The sequence below is a fragment of the Petromyzon marinus genome, chromosome 64 (genome assembly GCF_048934315.1).
Source record: "Petromyzon marinus isolate PM22_M1 ecotype Great Lakes invasive population chromosome 64, UKy_Petmar_22M1.pri1.0, whole genome shotgun sequence".
In the NCBI taxonomy this organism is placed as follows: Eukaryota; Metazoa; Chordata; class Hyperoartia; order Petromyzontiformes; family Petromyzontidae; genus Petromyzon; species Petromyzon marinus.
In genome coordinates, this window is record NC_133730.1 from 10,791,113 (window position 1) to 10,811,668 (window position 20,556).

Below are 20,556 nucleotides of genomic sequence, written 5' to 3' on the forward strand. Positions count from 1 at the left end.
TGCTCCCCCACTCTCTCAAAGCTCCCACACTCTCCCTTGCTCCCCCACTCTCCCCCTGCTCCCCCACTCTCCCCCTGCTCCCCCACTCTCTCAAAGCTCCCCCACTCTCCCTTGCTCCCCCACTCTCCCCCTGCTCCCCCACTCTCCCCCTGCTCCCCCACTCTCCCCCTGCTCCCCCACTCTCTCAAAGCTCCCCCACTCTCCCCCTGCTCCCCCACTCTCTCCCAGCTCCCCCACTCTCCCCCTGCTCCCCCACTCTCCCCCTGCTCCCCCACTCTCTCACTGCTCCCCCACTCTCCCCCTGCTCCCCCACTCTCCCTTGCTCCCCCACTCTCCCCCTGCTCCCCCACTCTCTCACTGCTCCCCCACTCTCCCCCTGCTCCCCCACTCTCCCCCTGCTCCCCCACTCTCCCCCTGCTCGCCCACTCTCTCACTGCTCCCCCACTCTCCCCCTGCTCCCCCACTCTCCCCCTGTTCCCCCACTCTCTCACTGCTCCCCCACTCTCTCCCTGCTCCCCCACTCTCTCACTGCTCCCCCACTCTCCCCCTGCTCCCCCACTCTCCCCCTGCTCCCCCACTCTCCCCCTGCTCCCCCACTCTCCCCCTGCTCCCCCACTCTCTCACTGATCCCCCACTCTCCCCCTGCTCCCCCACTCTCTCACTGCTCCCCCACTCTCCCCCTGCTCCCCCACTCTCCCCCTGCTCCCCCACTCTCCGCCTGCTCCCCCACTCTCCCCCAGCTCCCCCACTCTCTCCCTGCTCTCCCACGCTCTCCCTGCTCCCCCACTCTCTCCCTGCCCCCCACTCCTCCCTGCTCCCCCACTCCTCCCTGCTCCCCCACTCTCTCCCTGCTCCCCCACGCTCTCCCTGCTCTCCCACTCTCTCCCTGCTCCCCCACTCTCCCTTGCTCCCCCACTCTCCCTGCTCCCCCACTCTCCCTGCTCCCCCACTCTCCCTGCTCCCCCACTCTCCCTGCTCCCCCACTCTCTCCTTGCTCCCCCACTCTCCCTGCTCCCCCACTCTCCCTGCTCCCCCACTCTCTCCCTGCTCCCCCACTCTCTCCTTGCTCCCCCACTCTCCCTGCTCCCCCACTCTCCCTGCTCCCCCACTCTCCCTGCTCCCCCACTCTCCCTGCTCCTCATCATTGCTCCCGCTCCTCCCACACTCCACCTTCTCTCCAATCCGGTTTCCTTCCCTTCCTCCCTGGTCCCCACTAATTTTCTCTCTGCTCCCTCCTCGTTGCCGTCCCAGCTTCTCCCCGCTCCATCTCTACCCCCCTCCTCTCCTTTGCTCCCCCTCCTCTCCTTTGCTCCCCCTCCCGTAACTCTGCCCCCCCTCCCACCCCCATGCTCACTTCTCTCCCTTCGCCCTCAACTCTCCCCCATCCCTCGCCCCGCCCCTGCGCTCTCCCCAGGGACCCCGCCGCGCGTGGTAATGCGAGGAGAGTGGCGCGACGGGGTAGGATCGATATAGACGCGCCCGGTCCGACTCAGACTCCCCCCCTCCGCCTCTCTCAGTGATGGAGACGGTGATGTTAGCGAGCGCCTATTAAGGTTGACAGGAGGGCGGGGCTGGCGCAACGTGGTGCCCGGCCGCCTTTGTCTCCCCTCCCCCCACGGCCCGTTCCGCGCGGCTCGTCTCTCGCGCATCCGCGAAGTCTACGCGGTCCATCGATCTGCAGCAGCAGCAGCAGCGATGTCTATGGATAGAGGTCACTCTGATCTGAGTGAGTGAATCAAGAAGACGCACATCTCTCCCTCCACCGAGGCACACACACACAAGCTATTATACTACTACTTAGTATTTTATTTGACCAGGTAAGGTCCACTGAGCTCCGATGCAGCTCTTTTTGAAAACCGACCTGACGATCACAAATGGAGAGCTCAGCTTCGTGACCTTGACGCTGCCAATGAGACACTGAAAGTCGAAACCGGTCCAGGCTTTTGCTTGCCTTGAAGCAACGTTGCTGAAATTGTGCGTTGCTGAAATTGTGCGCTCCCAGAAGGAAGGCCATGTGGCTGATGGGATGTGTCAAGGATGTTTGTACTTTGTGTGTGGAGGATGTTTGTACTTTGTGTGTGAAGGATGTTTGTACTTTGTGTGTGAAGGATGTTTGTACTTTGTGCGTGGAGGATGTTTGTACTTTGTGCGTGGAGGATGTTTGTACTTTGTGTGTGGAGGATGTTTGTACTTTGTGTGTGGAGGATGTTTGTACTTTGTGTGTGGAGGATGTTTGTACTTTGTGTGTGGAGGATGTTTGTACTTTGTGCGTGGAGGATGTTTGTACTTTGTGCGTGGAGGATGTTTGTACTTTGTGTGTGGAGGATGTTTGTACTTTGTGCGTGGAGGATGTTTGTACTTTGTGCGTGGAGGATGTTTGTACTTTGTGCGTGAAGGATGTTTGTACTTTGTGTGTGAAGGATGTTTGTACTTTGTGTGTGAAGGATGTTTGTACTTTGTGTGTGGAGGATGTTTGTACTTTGTGTGTGGAGGATGTTTGTACTTTGTGTGTGGAGGATGTTTGTACTTTGTGTGTGAAGGATGTTTGTACTTTGTGTGTGAAGGATGTTTGTACTTTGTGTGTGGAGGATGTTTGTACTTTGTGTGTGGAGGATGTTTGTACTTTGTGTGTGGAGGATGTTTGTACTTTGTGTGTGGAGGATGTTTGTACTTTGTGTGTGGAGGATGTTTGTACTTTGTGTGTGGAGGATGTTTGTACTTTGTGTGTGGAGGATGTTTGTACTTTGTGTGTGGAGGATGTTTGTACTTTGTGTGTGGAGGATGTTTGTACTTTGTGTGTGGAGGATGTTTGTACTTTGTGTGTGGAGGATGTTTGTACTTTGTGTGTGGAGGATGTTTGTACTTTGTGTGTGGAGGATGTTTGTACTTTGTGTGTGGAGGATGTTTGTACTTTGTGTGTGGAGGATGTTTGTACTTTGTGTGTGGAGGATGTTTGTACTTTGTGTGTGGAGGATGTTTGTACTTTGTGTGTGGAGGATGTTTGTACTTTGTGTGTGGAGGATGTTTGTACTTTGTGTGTGGAGGATGTTTGTACTTTGTGTGTGGAGGATGTTTGTACTTTGTGTGTGAAGGATGTTTGTACTTTGTGTGTGGAGGATGTTTGTACTTTGTGTGTGAAGGATGTTTGTACTTTGTGTGTGAAGGATGTTTGTACTTTGTGTGTGAAGGATGTTTGTACTTTGTGTGTGGAGGATGTTTGTACTTTGTGTGTGAAGGATGTTTGTACTTTGTGTGTGAAGGATGTTTGTACTTTGTGTGTGGAGGATGTTTGTACTTTGTGTGTGGAGGGAGAGACAGACGACCTTCCCGCCAGTGCCAAACTATAAACTAAACCTTTTCTTTATTTTACCAGGTAAAGACCAATGAGCTATTATAGCTCTTTTTCAGAAGCAACCTGGCCATTACAAATGATATACAGTGGCTTATCATCACGTGGCAATTTATAGCAACCAAAATACTCTAGTCTGAGCGCATGTTCATTCTAAAATGTGGAGGGAAAACCCGGAGAACCCGGATAAAAATCCACGCGACCACGGGGAGAGACACAAACTCCAAATATACAGCGGCAGGTGGCAGGGTCGGGACCGAACCCACGACCTCCTGCATACCATTCGAGTTAGTTAACATCTCCTAGCCACCGTTGACAATGATTTACTTGTAGTAGGTTTTCATGTGTATTTTATTGCCCTCCACCACCCGACACAGCCAAATAAATACAATTCTCACTTCCTGGGTCTCGTCCTGAAGATGCAGCTATGTGCACTTGGAGAGGCATTAATCGGCACTCCCCATGCTGTTAGCGGGTAGCTCCCCCTTCTCGTCAACAGGGGGCGGAAGCGGGGTCACGCCAGCGTCAATGATCATGGCTCAAAGGGCCAACGCCAATCCCTGGGAAACGGATCCAGGACACAATCCCCAAACCCCGGGAGGGGGGACTGGGGGATGTTGTCACTTTCCAGAAGCTTCTGGAAGGGAGGCGTGGCTAGGGCGGAGCAAGCCACGGACCTGTATATAAGGCTGACCTCTGAAGGGTCCGGCTCAGTCATCTCCAAGCCGAAGAGCGAAGACCGAGCTGAAGATAGCACCCTGGACCCCAAGCTCCGCTGTCCTTCTAAGGGCTGGAGCTGAGTGAGGCCAGCGGTCAAGACCCAGAGACCTTGGGACGGTCGGGTCAGCGTAGCCTCCCATAGGAACCCTAGCCGGAGGGCTAAGAATTAGAGTGGTCCCAGTGTTAGGCGGCAGTGTAGCCCGGAGGCCATGCCTCCTCAGGCATCGGGTGGAAGGGGCCGTTACTCTTTTGTGTTCGGGACCCTGTATTCAGAGCAGTTAAATAAATATCGTGTTGCCTCACGGAAGTCCTCCCCTGGTTATTGACCCACTACACACTTTTAAATATTAGATTGAAAACACTGCTTTTTGTGTTTAGTTTGTCGTCTCCCCCACCCCCGTTACCTCCGATTAGCAAGGTTGGCTACGTACGGTGTCAAATAAGTTCGGCATACATACTGCCCACAAACTCACTGCCCACAGACTAACACTACCCACAGACTACCACTGCCCACAGACTAACACTGCCCACAGACTCACACTGCCCACAGACTCACACTGCCCACAGGCTCACACTGCCCACAGACTAACATTGCACATAGACTAACACTGCCCATGGACTAACACTGCCCACAGACTAACACTGCCCACAGATTAACATTACACGTAGACTAACACTACCCACAGACTAACACTACCCACAGACTAACACTGCCCACAGACTAACACTGCCCACAGATTAACATTACACGTAGACTAACACTACCCACAGACTAACACTGCCCACAGACTAACACTGCCCACAGACTAACACTGCCCATAGACTAACATTACACGTAGACTAATACTTCCCACAGACTCACACTGCCCACAGACTAACATTACACATAGACTAACACTGCCCACAGACTAACATTGCCCACAGACTAACACTGCCCACAAACTAACACTGCCCACAGACTAACACTGCCCACAGATTAACATTACACGTAGACTAACACTACCCACAGACTAACACTACCCACAGACTAACACTGCCCACAGACTAACACTGCCCACAGACTAACACTGCCCATAGACTAACATTACACGTAGACTAACACTGCCCACAGACTAACACTGCCCACAGACTAACACTGCCCACAGACTAACATTACACATAGACTAACACTGCCCACAGACTAACATTGCCCACAGACTAACACTGCCCACAGACTAACACTGCCCACAGACTAACACTGCCCACAGACTAACACTGCCCACCGACTAACACTGCCCACAGACTAACACTGCCCACAGACTAACACTGCCCACAGACTAACACTGCCCACAGACTAACATTATACATAGACTAACTTTGCCCACAGAATAACACTGCCCACAGACTAACACTGCCCACAGACTAATACTGCCCACAGACTAACACTGCCCACAGAATAACACTGCCCACAGACTAACACTACCCACAGACTAACACTGCCCACAGACTAACACTACACATAGACGAACACTGCCGACAGACTAACACTGCCCATAGACTAACACTACCCATAGACTAACACTGCCCATAGACTAACACTGCCCACAGACTAACACTGCCCACAGACTAACACTGCCCACAGACTAACACTGCCCACAGACTAACACTACCCATAGACTAACACTGCCCATAGACTAACACTGCCCATAGACTCACACTGCCCACAGACTAACACTGCCCATAGACTAACACTGCCCATAGACTCACACTGCCCACAGACTAACACTACCCATAGACTAACACTGCCCATAGACTAACACTACCCATAGACTAACACTGCCCATAGACTAACACTGCCCACAGACTAACACTGCCCATAGACTCAACACTGCCCACAGACTTACACAGCACCTAGACTACCACGGCAAAATAGACTAATACTGCTCACAGACTAACACTGCTCTTAGACTAACATTACACATAGACTAACACTGCCCACAGACTAACACTGCCCAAGACCAACACTGCCCACAGACTAACATTGCCCACAGACTAATACTGCCAACAAACTAACACTGCCCATAGACTAACATTACACTTAGACTAACACTGCCCACAGACTCACACTGCCCACAGGCTAACAGTGCCAGGAGACTAACACTGCCGACAGACTAACACTGCCCATAGACTAATACTACCCATAGACTAACACTGCCCACAGACTAACACTGCCCATAGACTCAACACTGCCCACAGACTTACACAGCACCTAGACTACCACTGCCCATAGACTACCACTGCCCATAGACTAACACTGCCCACAGACCAACACTGCCCAAAGACTAACATTGCCCACAGACTAACACTGCCCACAGAATAACACTGCCCATAGACTAACACTGCCCATAGACTCACACTGCCCACAGACTACCAGTGCCCATAGACTCACACTGCCCATAGACTAACACTGCCCATAGACTGACACTGCCCACAGATTAATATTACACATAGACTAACACTGCCCATAGACTAACACTACCCATAGACTAACACTGCCCATAGACTAACATTGCCCACAGACTACCACTGCCCACAGACTACCACTGCCCACAGACTAACACTGCCCACAGACTCACACTGCAAATAGACTAACACTACCCAATGACTAACACTGCCCATAGACTAACACTGTCCATAGACTAACACTACCCATAGACTAACACTGCCCATAGACTAACATTGCCCACAGACTACCACTGCCCACAGACTACCACTGCCCACAGACTAACACTGCTCACAGACTCACACTGCCCATAGACTAACAATGCCCATAGACTCAACACTGCCCACAGACTATCACTGCCCATAGACTCACACTGCCCATAGACTAACAGTACCTATAGACTAACACTGCCCATAGATTAACACTGCCGAGAGACTAACACTGCCCATAGACTAACACTCCCCATAGACTAACACTGCCCATAGACTAACACTGCCCATAGATTAACACTGCCCATAGACTAACACTGCCCATAGACTCAACACTGCCCACAGACTTACACAGCACCTAGACTACCACTGCCCATAGACTACCACTGCCCATAGACTAATACTGCTCACAGACTAACACTGCCCTTAGACTAACATTACACATAGACTAACACTGCCCACAGACTAACACTGCCCACAGACTACACTGCCCACAGACTAACACTTCCCACAGACTAAAACTGCCCACAGACTAACACTGCCCACACACTAACACTGCCCACAGAATAACACTGCCCATAGACTAACACTGCCCATAGACTCACACTGCCCACAGACTACCAGTGCCCATAGACTCACACTGCCCATAGACTAACACTGCCCATAGACTGACACTGCCCACAGATTAATATTACACATAGACTAACACTGCCCATAGATTAACACTACCCATAGACTAACACTGCCCATAGACTAACATTGCCCACAGACTACCACTGCCCACAGACTACCACTGCCCACAGACTAACACTGCCCACAGACTCACACTGCAAATAGACTAACACTACCCAATGACTAACACTGCCCATAGACTAACACTGCCCATAGACTAACACTACCCATAGACTAACACTGCCCATAGACTAACATTGCCCACAGACTACCACTGCCCACAGACTACCACTGCCCACAGACTAACACTGCTCACAGACTCACACTGCCCATAGACTAACAATGCCCATAGACTCAACACTGCCCACAGACTATCACTGCCCATAGACTCACACTGCCCATAGACTAACAGTACCTATAGACTAACACTGACCATAGATTAACACTGCCGAGAGACTAACACTGCCCATAGACTAACACTGCCCATAGATTAACACTGCCCATAGACTAACACTGCCCATAGACTCAACACTGCCCACAGACTTACACAGCACCTAGACTACCACTGCCCATAGACTACCACTGCCCATAGACTAATACTGCTCACAGACTAACACTGCCCTTAGACTAACATTACACATAGACTAACACTGCCCACAGACTGCCCACAGACTAACACTGCCCACAGACCAACACTGCCCACAGACTAACACTGCCCACAGACTAACACTGCCCACAGACTAACACTTCCCACAGACTAAAACTGCCCACAGACTAACACTGCCCACAGACTAACACTGCCCACAGAATAACACTGCCCATAGACTAACACTGCCCATAGACTCACACTGCCCACAGACTACCAGTGCCCATAGACTCACACTGCCCATAGACTAACACTGCCCATAGACTGACACTGCCCACAGATTAATATTACACATAGACTAACACTGCCCATAGACTAACACTACCCATAGACTAACACTGCCCATAGACTAACATTGCCCACAGACTACCACTGCCCACAGACTACCACTGCCCACAGACTCACACTGCAAATAGACTAACACTATCCAATGACTAACACTGCCCATAGACTAACACTGCCCATAGACTAACACTACCCATAGACTAACACTGCCCATAGACTAACACTGCCCACAGACTACCACTGCCCACAGACTACCACTGCCCACAGACTAACACTGCTCACAGACTCACACTGCCCATAGACTAACAATGCCCATAGACTCAACACTGCCCACAGACTATCACTGCCCATAGACTCACACTGCCCATAGACTAACAGTACCTATAGACTAACACTGCCCATAGATTAACACTGCCGAGAGACTAACACTGCCGAGAGACTAACACTGCCCATAGACTAACACTGCCCATAGACTAACACTGCCCATAGACTAACACTGCCCATAGATTAACACTGCCCATAGACTCAACACTGCCCACAGACTTACACAGCACCTAGACTACCACTGCCCATAGACTACCACTGCCCATAGACTAATACTGCTCACAGACTAACACTGCCCTTAGACTAACATTACACATAGACTAACACTGCCCACAGACTGCCCACAGACTAACACTGCCCACAGACCAACACTGCCCACAGACTAACACTGCCCACAGACTAACACTGCCCACAGACTAACACTTCCCACAGACTAAAACTGCCCACAGACTAACACTGCCCACAGACTAACACTGCCCACAGACTCACACTGCCCACAGACTAACATTACACATAGACTAACACTGCCCACAGACTAACACTGCCCACAGACTCACACTGCTCATAGCCTAACACTGCCCATAGACTCAACACTGCCCACAGACTCACACAGCACCTAGACTACCACTGCCCATAGACTAACACTGCCCACAGACTAACACTGCCCATAGACTCACACTACCCATAGACTCACACTGCCCATAGACTAACACTGCCCATAGACTGACACTGCCCACAGATTAATATTACACATAGACTAACACTGCCCATAGACTAACACTACCCATAGACTAACACTGCCCATAGACTAACATTGCCCACAGACTACCACTGCCCACAGACTACCACTGCCCACAGACTAACACTGCCCACAGACTCACACTGCAAATAGACTAACACTATCCAATGACTAACACTGCCCATAGACTAACACTGCCCATAGACTAACACTACCCATAGACTAACACTGCCCATAGACTAACATTGCCCACAGACTACCACTGCCCACAGACTACCACTGCCCACAGACTAACACTGCTCACAGACTCACACTGCCCATAGACTAACAATGCCCATAGACTCAACACTGCCCACAGACTATCACTGCCCATAGACTCACACTGCCCATAGACTAACAGTACCTATAGACTAACACTGCCCATAGATTAACACTGCCGAGAGACTAACACTGCCCATCGACTAACACTGCCCATCAACTAACACTGCCCATAGACTAACACTGCCCATAGACTAACACTGCCCATAGATTAATACTGCCCATAGACTAACACTGCCCATAGACTCAACACTGCCCACAGACTTACACAGCACCTAGACTACCACTGCCCATAGACTACCACTGCCCATAGACTAATACTGCTCACAGACTAACACTGCCCTTAGACTAACATTACACATAGACTAACACTGCCCACAGACTGCCCACAGACTAACACTGCCCACAGACCAACACTGCCCACAGACCAACACTGCCCACAGACTAACACTGCCCACAGACTAACACTTCCCACAGACTAAAACTGCCCACAGACTAACACTGCCCACAGACTAACACTGCCCACAGACTCACACTGCCCACAGACTAACATTACACATAGACTAACACTGCCCACAGACTAACACTGCCCACAGACTCACACTGCTCATAGCCTAACACTGCCCACAAACTCACACTGCCCATAGACTCAACACTGCCCACAGACTCACACAGCACCTAGACTACCACTGCCCATAGACTAACACTGCCCACAGACTAACACTGCCCATAGACTCACACTACCCATAGACTAACACTACCCATAGACTAACACTGCCCATAGACTAACACTGCCCACAGACTAACACTGCCCACAGAATAACACTGCCCACAGACTCACACAGCACCTATACTACCACTGCCCACAGACTAACACTGCCCACAGACTAACACTGCCCACAGACTAACACTGCCCACAGACTAACACTGCCCACAGACTACCACTGCCCATAGACTAACACTGTCCATAGACTGACACTGCCCACAGACTTACACTGCCCACAGACTAACACTGCCCATAGACTCACACTGCCCATAGACTAACACTGCCCATAGACTAACACTACCCATAGACTAATACTGCCGACAGACTACCACTGCCCATAGACTACCACTGCCCATAGACTAACACTGACCATAGACTAACACTTCCCATAGACTAGTACTGCCCATAGACTCACACTCCCCATAGACTAACACTACCCATAGACTAACACTGCCCACAGACTAACACTACCCATAGACTCCCACTGGCCATGGACTCACAACACTGCCCACAGACTAACACTGCCCATAGACTCACACTGCCCATAGATTCACACTGCCTATAGATTCACATTGCCCATGGACTCACAACACTGCACCTTCGATTCGCACGGTTGACTACGTACGGTGCGAAAAACGTTCAACATACACAATACTGTACTCATACCATCAGCCGCACGGCCCTTCCTTCTGGAGGTATGTGTGTGTGCACATTGAACTTCTTTAGGACCGTATGTAGCCAGCCGTGCTCATCGGAGACGGTCCACCATTGGTTCAACAGGAGCGAATCTCCAGACCACTGCTTTACGGCATTCAACGCCTCATCAGCAGAGCCCGGCTCGTCCTGCTCGACAATGCTGGCCCCTTGCCAGACGTTATAGGCGAGGGCCTTCCCTGTGAGACACGGGGTCCCCAGTGAGGGTTCCTCTTCGCCGCTTGCGGGGTTTTCGTGAGTGGTGCCAATCCCTCTTGAGCACGGGGGTCACGGGAAAGCGGGGGTCGGGAAAGTTATTCTGGCACTGCTTTGTGAGCTGTCGGCTGTCGGCAGACGGCTGCGTTGGGTGGACAAGACTGACCCTGGCCATGGGAACGTGGAATGTCCACGACCTTTTGGTGAAAAAAGACGCAACAGCTGGGAGTCCCGACGGTATAAATCACGATTATTTTGATTGCCGTTATTTGCATCCATGATCGAACATCGTCGACATTAACATAACTAACATCATCATTAACATCGTCGTCATTAACACTGTCAATATCGTCATCATTAACATAATAATTAACACTGTTATCATCATTGATATCGTCATCGTTAACATTGTAAACATCTTCATAATTAACATCGTCAATATTAACATCATTAACATCGTCATTAACATCGTCATTAACACCGGCAATATCCTCATCATCGTCAATATTAACATCATCATTTTCGTTAACATCGTCAGCATCATCGCCGCCTTCACCAGAACGCGCAATATCAATGCTATTGAGATCATCAGTGACATCGTCATCACCCATTATTGTCGTCATCATCATCATCATCATCGATTCATTGTTTATTTTTGGTTAGGCCCCAAACTGATCTCAGGAAACGTGTTGCGAGACCCTCCAGCACCCGACACAGCTACGCGGTGCACAGGCGTGCGACTCGCTCACATCCACACTCACCAGGTGAGTTAGAGAGTGATCCTCACCGCGAGGCTGAGCAGTGATTGGATCCGCAACGTTTCCCCTGAAACCGTGCCGAGCATTTTTATGAAGTGATACTTTGATTTGTTTGGCTGTGTCGGGTGGTGGTGGAGCCTTACAACACACCTTTATGCAAACCTACTACATGTAAATCATCGTCGACATCGTCATCACATCTACAGTGATATTGCTCTGCTCACCACTCTATAACTCTGATCAGCATCGTCACGGAGGGTGATGTGGGAAGGGGGGCGTGAGGGGGGTGCAGGAGGAGAGGGGGAGATGGAGGGAGAATAGGGAGATATAGAGGAAGCAGGGGAAGAGAGGGGGGGGGAGATGGAGAAAGCACGCAGGGGGGAGATGGAGGGAGCAGGGAGAAAGAGGGGGATTTGGAGGGAGCTGGGGGGAGAGGGGGGAGCAGGGGGAGAGAGAGGGAGAGAGGGGGAGATGGGGGGCAGAGGGAGGAGCAATGTTTGATCCCACGTGGCAGTGAAGGCCCCTCTGTGTTCTAGACCGTAGCCGTGGTGACTGCGGGGAGCTGCAAAGGCCCCTGTCAGCTTCTCGGCACGCTCGAGGGACCCAGGGACGTCCTGGATCCACTGTGGTGGTGGTGGTGGTGGGGCGGTGGTGGTGGCGATCCGGTGGTGGTGGCCCTACATCTTGGTCTGCTTGAGCGGCTCATCGTAAACTCCAGCAAGCTCCATGCCTCCTCCGTGCTCCTCCTTGGATTTTTCTCCTCCTTCTCCTCTTCCCGATGCTCGCCGGTGCTTCTCCTCCTGGTCGAGGCGGTCGAACTCTCGCTCCACCTCGGCGGGGTCCACGTAGGTGTAGAAGTACGCCATGACGGCAAAAATCATGCTCAGCGCGAAGAGCAGCCCCGCAAACAGGAAGAACTCAGCGTACTGCCGGGACACGCGGGGACACGGAGACACGGGGACACGGAGACACGGGTCACGGGGACATAGAGATGCGAACACGGAGATGCGGGGACGCGGATCATGGGTACACAGGGACATGGATCATGTGGACACAGGGACACGGATCATGGGGACACTGGTCACGGTCTATGAGACACACGGGCGCAGAGATACGTAGACACGGGAACACTGACGCGGGGCGTGGTGATGTTTGGAGTTAAACGAGCGCAGCCAGAGTCTGGCACAAGCGCGGCAGTGACATCACCGTCACTTAGTGGTGAATGACAGCTGCTAATGTTGTATATGTGTGGTGTGTCACTGTGTGTGTGTGTGTGTGGTGTGTCACTGTGTGTATGTGTGTGGTGTGTCACTAAAACGCTTGTGCCGGAGGCCCCAGGGGCACAGGCGTCTATGACATCTCCTGGACAAACCCCAATTGGCGGAGCCAAGAGATTGCATCTCTACCCTCGGGGCTCCTCCAGAAACAACAAAAAGCCACTTCGTGTGGCCATGTGGAATGTTCGAACGCTCACTGCAGAGGAGAGGCTGCCACTCCTCTGTCGGGAGCTGGACCGGTACCGCCTGGATCTCTGTGGCATTCAGGAGGTCCGGTGGACCGGTTCTGGCTCCTGCCACCATGAGGGGTGGACAGTCCTCTACTCGGGGCAGCAGACTGCCAAACAACAGGGTGTGGCTCTTCTTTTGAACAAAAGAATGAAGGGGGCGTGGGAGCGTGGCGGTGAGGTGTGGGAAGCTGTAAGCCCCAGGCTACTTTGGGCTCGCCTTCCCATCAACCAGAGGTGAGGAGTGGTGGTCGTGGTTACTTATGCCCCCACCGAAGACGAACATCCGTGAAGGGATGCAGGCAAAGCCGATGAGTCAGATGCCTTCTATGACCTCCTGTCACAGGTGCTGGCTAAAGTGGCCCCTCGGGATAGAGTCATCTTGTTGGGTGACTTCAATGGCCAAGTTGGTCATGATGCTGGCACCTGGTCTGGAGTGATTGGAGGGCATGGGCCAGATCAGCTCAATAACAACGGTAGGAGGCTGCTAGATTTTTGTGCAGCCCATGGGCTTGTAATTACCAACACGCTGTTCCGGCATCGGCGCATACACACAACATCATGGATGCATGCCGGGTCCAAGCAAGAACATCTGCTGGACTACATAGTGACGGACCAGCAGATGCGAGCCCATGTCCTTGACACCAGGACCTACCGTGGAGCTGATCTGCCTTCTGACCATCGACTTGTCAATCTGTAAAATGCGCCTGCCATTCTTCCACTCTGGTGGTGGGTATACACCCAGAACCCCATTCCAACCTAAAGTGGCCTGGTCTCAGTTAGCTGATGAAAGTTTCAAGCGAGAATTTCATCATCCTTGCGGCTGGGGTTGGCATCGTCCCCCACTTCTCCTGATGTCGAGGGTAAATGGGCGAGGTTTAGGACTATGACTCATGCAGCTGCAATGGCTGCTTTGGTTACGCGGTCCAGACCTGCCCAGAGACCCTGCCTGACAGAGGTGGTGTTCAGGATAGTTGAGAAAAAACGACAGGCCCACTGTCATCGGCTACAGAATCCCATGTCAGAGAAGGAGGAGGCTTACCGCAGCCTTCGCTCGGAGGGTCGGAGAGCCGTGAGGCGCTGCAAGGATGAGTGGTAGTCGAGGGTTGCTGAGGAGATGGAGTCTGCCTCAGTGGCCTGGGATCACAAATCTCTATTTAACTCCATCAAAAAAGTAACCTGCAGCACCACACCTATTATCATCATTAGGGGAAAAAACGGTGATCCAATCTCGGACCCCCAGGAACAGGTTTGCAGATTTGCTGAGCATTCTGTGAGGTCCTGGGGGAGGGGAAATCCCTCAAAGCAGGAAAACATCGTGGCACAAAGTGAGGATGACCCTGCCGAGGCTGCGGTGCCTCAAATATTGTAAGAAGTAACCCCCTGTGAGTGGCTGGCTGAGGTGTCATCTGTTGAGGAAGTACTGAAGGCGATCCGGAGTCTGAGACCAGGAAAGGCACCGGGCAGAGATGATCTCCCAAGCGAAATGCTGAGGGAGGGTGGCATTTGTGCACAGACTGCCCTATATGGCATCATAACAACAGTCTAGACCACTGAAGGGGTTCCGCAGGATTGGAAGGATGCCCTGGTGGTCCCTCTCTTTAAGAAGGGGGACCGCACAGACTGTAACTACAGGGGCATCTCACTCCTCAGTGTGCCGGGAAAGGTCCTGGCAACGATTATTCAACATCGCCTTGCCAGGCACGCTGAGGAGAGGCTTGCGGAGCCCCAATGCGGTTTCAGGAAAGGGCGGTCCTGCACAGATGCCATATTTTCTGTCCGTCTGCTACAGCAAAGGTGTAGGGAATTCCAACAAGACCTACATCTCTGCTTTATTGACCTGGTCAAGGCCTATGAAACCATCAGTAGGCCTGGGCTCTGGGTTGTTCTTCGTGCTTTTGGAGTGCTTGACCTTCTGCTCACGTTCATTAAGGACCTTCATGATGGTGAGCGGGCCCGGGTAAAGCTACGTGGCCGGGAGTCAGAGCAATTTCTTCTACATCTTGGCGTGCGACAGGGATGTCCTCTGGCTCCCCCATTATTTAACATCTATTTTGACCACGTAGTTTGTGAAGCCTTCAATAGCTGTACCGGGGGAATCTCCATTTGGTACAGATATAATGGGAGGCTGATCGATGCCCGGGTGCGGTCAAGGGATGGCTCCCTATTACTCAACCACGTTATGTATGCCGATGATTTGGTAATAACTTTTCATTCAGAGGAGGAGTTGGAGACGCTGCTGCTGAACCTGGAGCGTGCCACTAAGATATGGGGCCTTAGCATCAGCCCCACAAAAACTAAGCACCTGCCTGGGTATTTTGTACCATCAGACACTCCACCCCCTCAACTCCCAATCGGTGATGGGGCAATTGTGGAGAGAGTGGAGAGTTTCCCATACCTGGGCAGTGTGCTTATGACCGGCTCCAGTTTAACAGCAGAGGTCTCACTCCGAATCAGTCGAGCGGCAATATATTTTCATCGGTTGTGTAACGCTGTGTGGAAGCTACTTGGTCTGTCGCTCCACACTAAGCTTCAGGTCTTCTCGGCCACGGTCATTCCCTCCCTTCTCTACGCTTGGGAAAAGTAGACCTCCCGAATGGAACATCTTCGCCGGTTAGAAACATTTGGGCTAGCCTGCCCACGATCCATCCTGGGTTTGACCAGGCTGGATTGTGTGAGGCGCTCACAAATCCTTGAAAGATCTGGACAAGGTCCCATCGGTGAGCTCCTCCGGCAGGCAAGGCGGCGTTGGCTGGGTCATGTAGCCTGCATGTCCAGCCACCACATGCCTAACCAGCTTTTGTTCAGCCGGATCGAGGGGGCTAAACGGGCGCAGCATGGGCTAGAAAAGAGATGGAGTAATGTGGTACAGGAGGACGTGGAGCTGAGTGGACTGGCCGATGCCTGGTACCAGCGGTGTCAAGATCGGCCTCTATGGAGGAGGCTCGTGAAAGACGCTACTCGGCAATTGGAGGCAGTTGCCCTCCAACAACAATGGAGGGCGGAGGAGAGACGCTCACAACAACGAGCGGAACGCCGGGTGGCTAAAGAACAGTAGGTGGCACAGGTGGTGCATCAGCCAGTCATCTTAGTCAGCCGACCCTTGGCACTTGGGTCCGTCCCGTGACCTCCTGCCAGCGGGCATTCGACACTTCACGTGGCCTCAAGGTCCACATAGCCTGGCACAAGCGTCGTGGTGACGTCACCGCCACTTAGTGGTGAATGGCGGTTGTTGTTTTTGTTGGTGTGTCACTGTGTGTATGTGTGTGGTGTGTTACTGTGTGTGGCGTGTCACTGTGTGTATGTGTGTGGCGTGTAACTGTATGTATGTGTGTGGCGTGTAACTGTGTGTATGTGTGTAGCGTGTCACTGTGTGTATGTGTGTGGCGTGTCACTGTGTGTATGTGTGTGGCGTGTCACTGTGTGTATGTGTGTGGCATGTCACTGTGTGTATGTGTGTGGCGTGTCACTGTGTGTATGTGTGTGGCGTGTCACTGTGTGTGTGGTATGTCACTGTGTGTGTGGTGTCACTGTGTGTGTGGTGTGTCACTGTGTGTGTGGTGTGTCACTGTGTATATGTGTGTGGTGTGTATATGTGTGTGGTGTGTCACTGTGTGTATGTGTGTGGTGTGCCCCTGTGTGTAAGTGTGTGGTGTGTCACTGTGTGTGTGGTGTGTCACTGTGTGTATGTGTGTGGTGTGTCACTGTGTGTATGTGGTGTGTCACTGTGTGTATGTGTGTGGTGTGTCACTGTGTGTATGTGTTTGGTGTGTCACTGTGTGTATGTGTGTGGTGTGTCACTGTGTGTGTGTGGTGTGTCACTGTGTGTGTGGTGTGTCACTGTGTGTATGTGTGTGGTGTGTCACTGTGTGTATGTGTGTGGTGTGTCACTGTGTGTATGTGTGTGGTGTGTCACTGTGTGTATGTGTTTGGTGTGTCACTGTGTGTATGTGTGTGGTGTGTCACTGTGTGTATGTGTTTGGTGTGTCACTGTGTATGTGTGTGGTGTGTCACTGTGTGTGTGTGGTGTGTCACTGTGTGTGTGGTGTGTCACTGTGTGTATGTGTGTGGTGTGTCACTGTGTGTATGTGTGTGGCGTGTCACTGTGTGTATGTGTTTGGTGTGTCACTGTGTGTATGTGTGTGGTGTGTCACTGTGTGTGTGTGGTGTGTCACTGTGTGTGTGGTGTGTCACTGTGTGTGTCACTGTGTGTGTGTGGTGTGTCACTGTGTGTATGTGTGTGGTGTGTCACTGTGTATGTGTGTGGTGTGTCACTGTGTGTGTGGTGTGTCACTGTGTGTATGTGTGTGGTGTGTCACTGTGTGTATGTGTGTGGTGTGTCACTGTGTGTATGTGTGTGGTGTGTCACTGTGTGTATGTGTGTGGTGTGTCACTGTGTGTATGTATGTTGTGTGTCACTGTGTGTATGTGTGTGGTCTGTCACTGTGTGTGTGTGGTGTGTCACTGTGTGTGTGTGGTGTGTCACTGTGTGTATGTATGTGGTGTGTCACTGTGTGTATGTGTGTGGTCTGTCACTGTGTGTGTGTGGTGTGTCACTATGTGTGTGTGGTGTGTCAGTGTGTGTATGTGTGTGGTGTGTCACTGTGTGTATGTGTGTGGTGTGTCACTGTGTGTGTGTGTGGTGTGTCACTCTGTGTGTGTGTGTGTGTGGTGTGTCACTGTGTGTGTGTATGTGGTGTGTCACTGTCTGTATGTGTGGTGTGTCACTATGTATGTGTGGGGTGTGTCACTGTGTGTGTGGTGTGTCACTGTGTGTGTGGTGTCACTGTGTGTGTGGTGTGTCACTGTGTGTGGTGTGTCACTGTGTATGTGTGCGGTGTGTCACTGTGTGTGTGGTGTATCACTGTGTGTATGTGTGTGGTGTGTCACTGTGTGTATGTGTGTGGTGTGTCACTGTGTGTATGTGTGTGGTGTGTCACTGTGTGTGTGTGTGGTGTGTCACTGTGTGTATGTGTGTGGTGTGTCACTCTGTGTATGTGTGTGGTGTGTCACTGTGTGTATGTGTGTGGTGTGTCACTGTGTGTATGTGTGTAGTGTGTCACTCTGTGTATGTGTGTGGTGTGTCACTGTGTGTGTGTGGTGTGTCACTGTGTGTGTGTGGTGTGTCACTGTGTGTGTGTGGTGTGTCACTGTGTGTATGTGTGTGGTGTGTCACTGTGTATGTGTGTGGTGTGTCACTGTGTGTGTGGTGTGTCACTTTGTGTATGTGTGTGGTGTGTCACTGTGCGTATGTGTGTGGTGTGTCATTGTGTGTGTGGTGTGTCACTGTGTGTATGTGTGTGTGGTGTGTCACTGTGTGTATGTGTGTGGTGTGTCACTGTGTGTGTGTGTGGTGTGTCACTGTGTGTATGTGTGTGGTGTTTCACTGTGTGTGTGTGGTGTGTCACTGTGTGTATGTGTGTGGTGCGTCACTGTGTGTATGTGTGTGGTGTGTCACTGTGTGTATGTGTGTGGTGCGTCACTGTGTGTGTGTGGTGTGTCACTGTGTGTATGTGTGTGGTACGTCACTGTGTGTATGTGTGTGGTGTGTCACTGTGTGTATGTGTGTGGTGTGTCACTGTGCGTATGTGTGTGGTGTGTCACTGTGTGTGTGGTGTGTCACTGTGTGTGTGTGGTGTGTCGCTGTGTGTATGTGCGTGGTGCATCACTGTGTGTATGTGTGGTGTGTCACTGTGTGTGTGGTGTGTCACTGTGTGTGTGTGGTGTGTCGCTGTGTGTATGTCCGTGGTGCATCACTGTGTGCGGTATTGTCGAGGTTAGCGCACTGCACTACAAACCTGGCGACCGAGTTATATTCCCGCTCACGGCCAACACCGGTGACAATTATCTGCAACCGGTCATGGGCCTCCCCTAGGTCGACTCAGCCTCAAATGAGTACCTGGTGCGGCGTGTAAACATTGCCAGTGGGGAGACAAAGGCGGCCGGGCGTGGTGCTGGCCACCCACCCCCTCGTAGGCCGTCCCGGCCTGCGTAGGTGCTCGCTCACAGCGCTTGCACCTACAGTCCGTGAAGGCTACACGGGGGATCGTTGACTTGGTATACACGCGTGTGTGTGTGACGCGTGCGTGTACTATGCGTGTGCGCTTGTACATCGCGTGTGCACGTGTTTGCGCGCGTGCACGTGTGTGCGCGCGTGGGCCACGGTCATTTCAGATGGTGGTCAGCCCACGGCGCCTGGGTCTGTCCCGTGACCTCCTGCCACTGGACGTGACGGCCTCGAAGGGCGCGAGCGGTGGTGCCGCACCTGCTGGGTCATCTGGCCGGCCTCGGCCACGATGAGCACGATGATGTTGCCGAAGGCCACGGTGAGCAGCCACGCCGCCTGCAGCACCGACTTCATGTTGGGCGGCGCCTGCACACGGCATGCACACGTCACACGCGTGTTACACACACACACGTCACACGCGTGTCACACACACACACGTCACACGCGTGTCACACACACACACGTCACACGCGTGTTACACACACACACGTCACACGCGTGTCACATACACACACACGTCACACGCGTGTCACACACACACACGTCACACGCGTGTCACACACACATCACACGCGTGTTACACACACACACGTCACACGCGTGTCACACACACACACACACACGTCACACGCGTGTTACACACATACGTCACACGCGTGTTACACACACACACGTCACACGCGTGTTACACACACACACACGTCACACACGTGTTACACACACACACACACGTCACACGCGTGTCACACACACACGTCACACGCGTGTCACACACACACACACGTCACACGCGTATCACACACACACACACATCACACGCGTGTCACACACACACACACACGTCACACGCGTGTCACACACACATCAC

General features: G+C 52.2%; 1 protein-coding gene across 1 annotated transcript in view; it reads right to left on the reverse strand.

Moving 5' to 3' along the window:
• Positions 1–11,648: 11,648 nt before the first annotated feature.
• The window catches only part of LOC116956295 (solute carrier family 15 member 1-like), a 59,416-nt gene continuing 50,508 nt past the window's right edge, over positions 11,649–20,556 (reverse strand). The window contains exons 23-24 of the mRNA XM_032977796.2: positions 19,947–20,054; positions 11,649–13,103 (exon numbers count right to left, since the gene is read on the reverse strand). Of these exons, the coding sequence (XP_032833687.1) occupies positions 12,855–13,103; positions 19,947–20,054 (357 nt within the window). The 3' untranslated portion in view covers positions 11,649–12,854. The remainder of the gene's footprint in view (positions 13,104–19,946; positions 20,055–20,556) is intronic.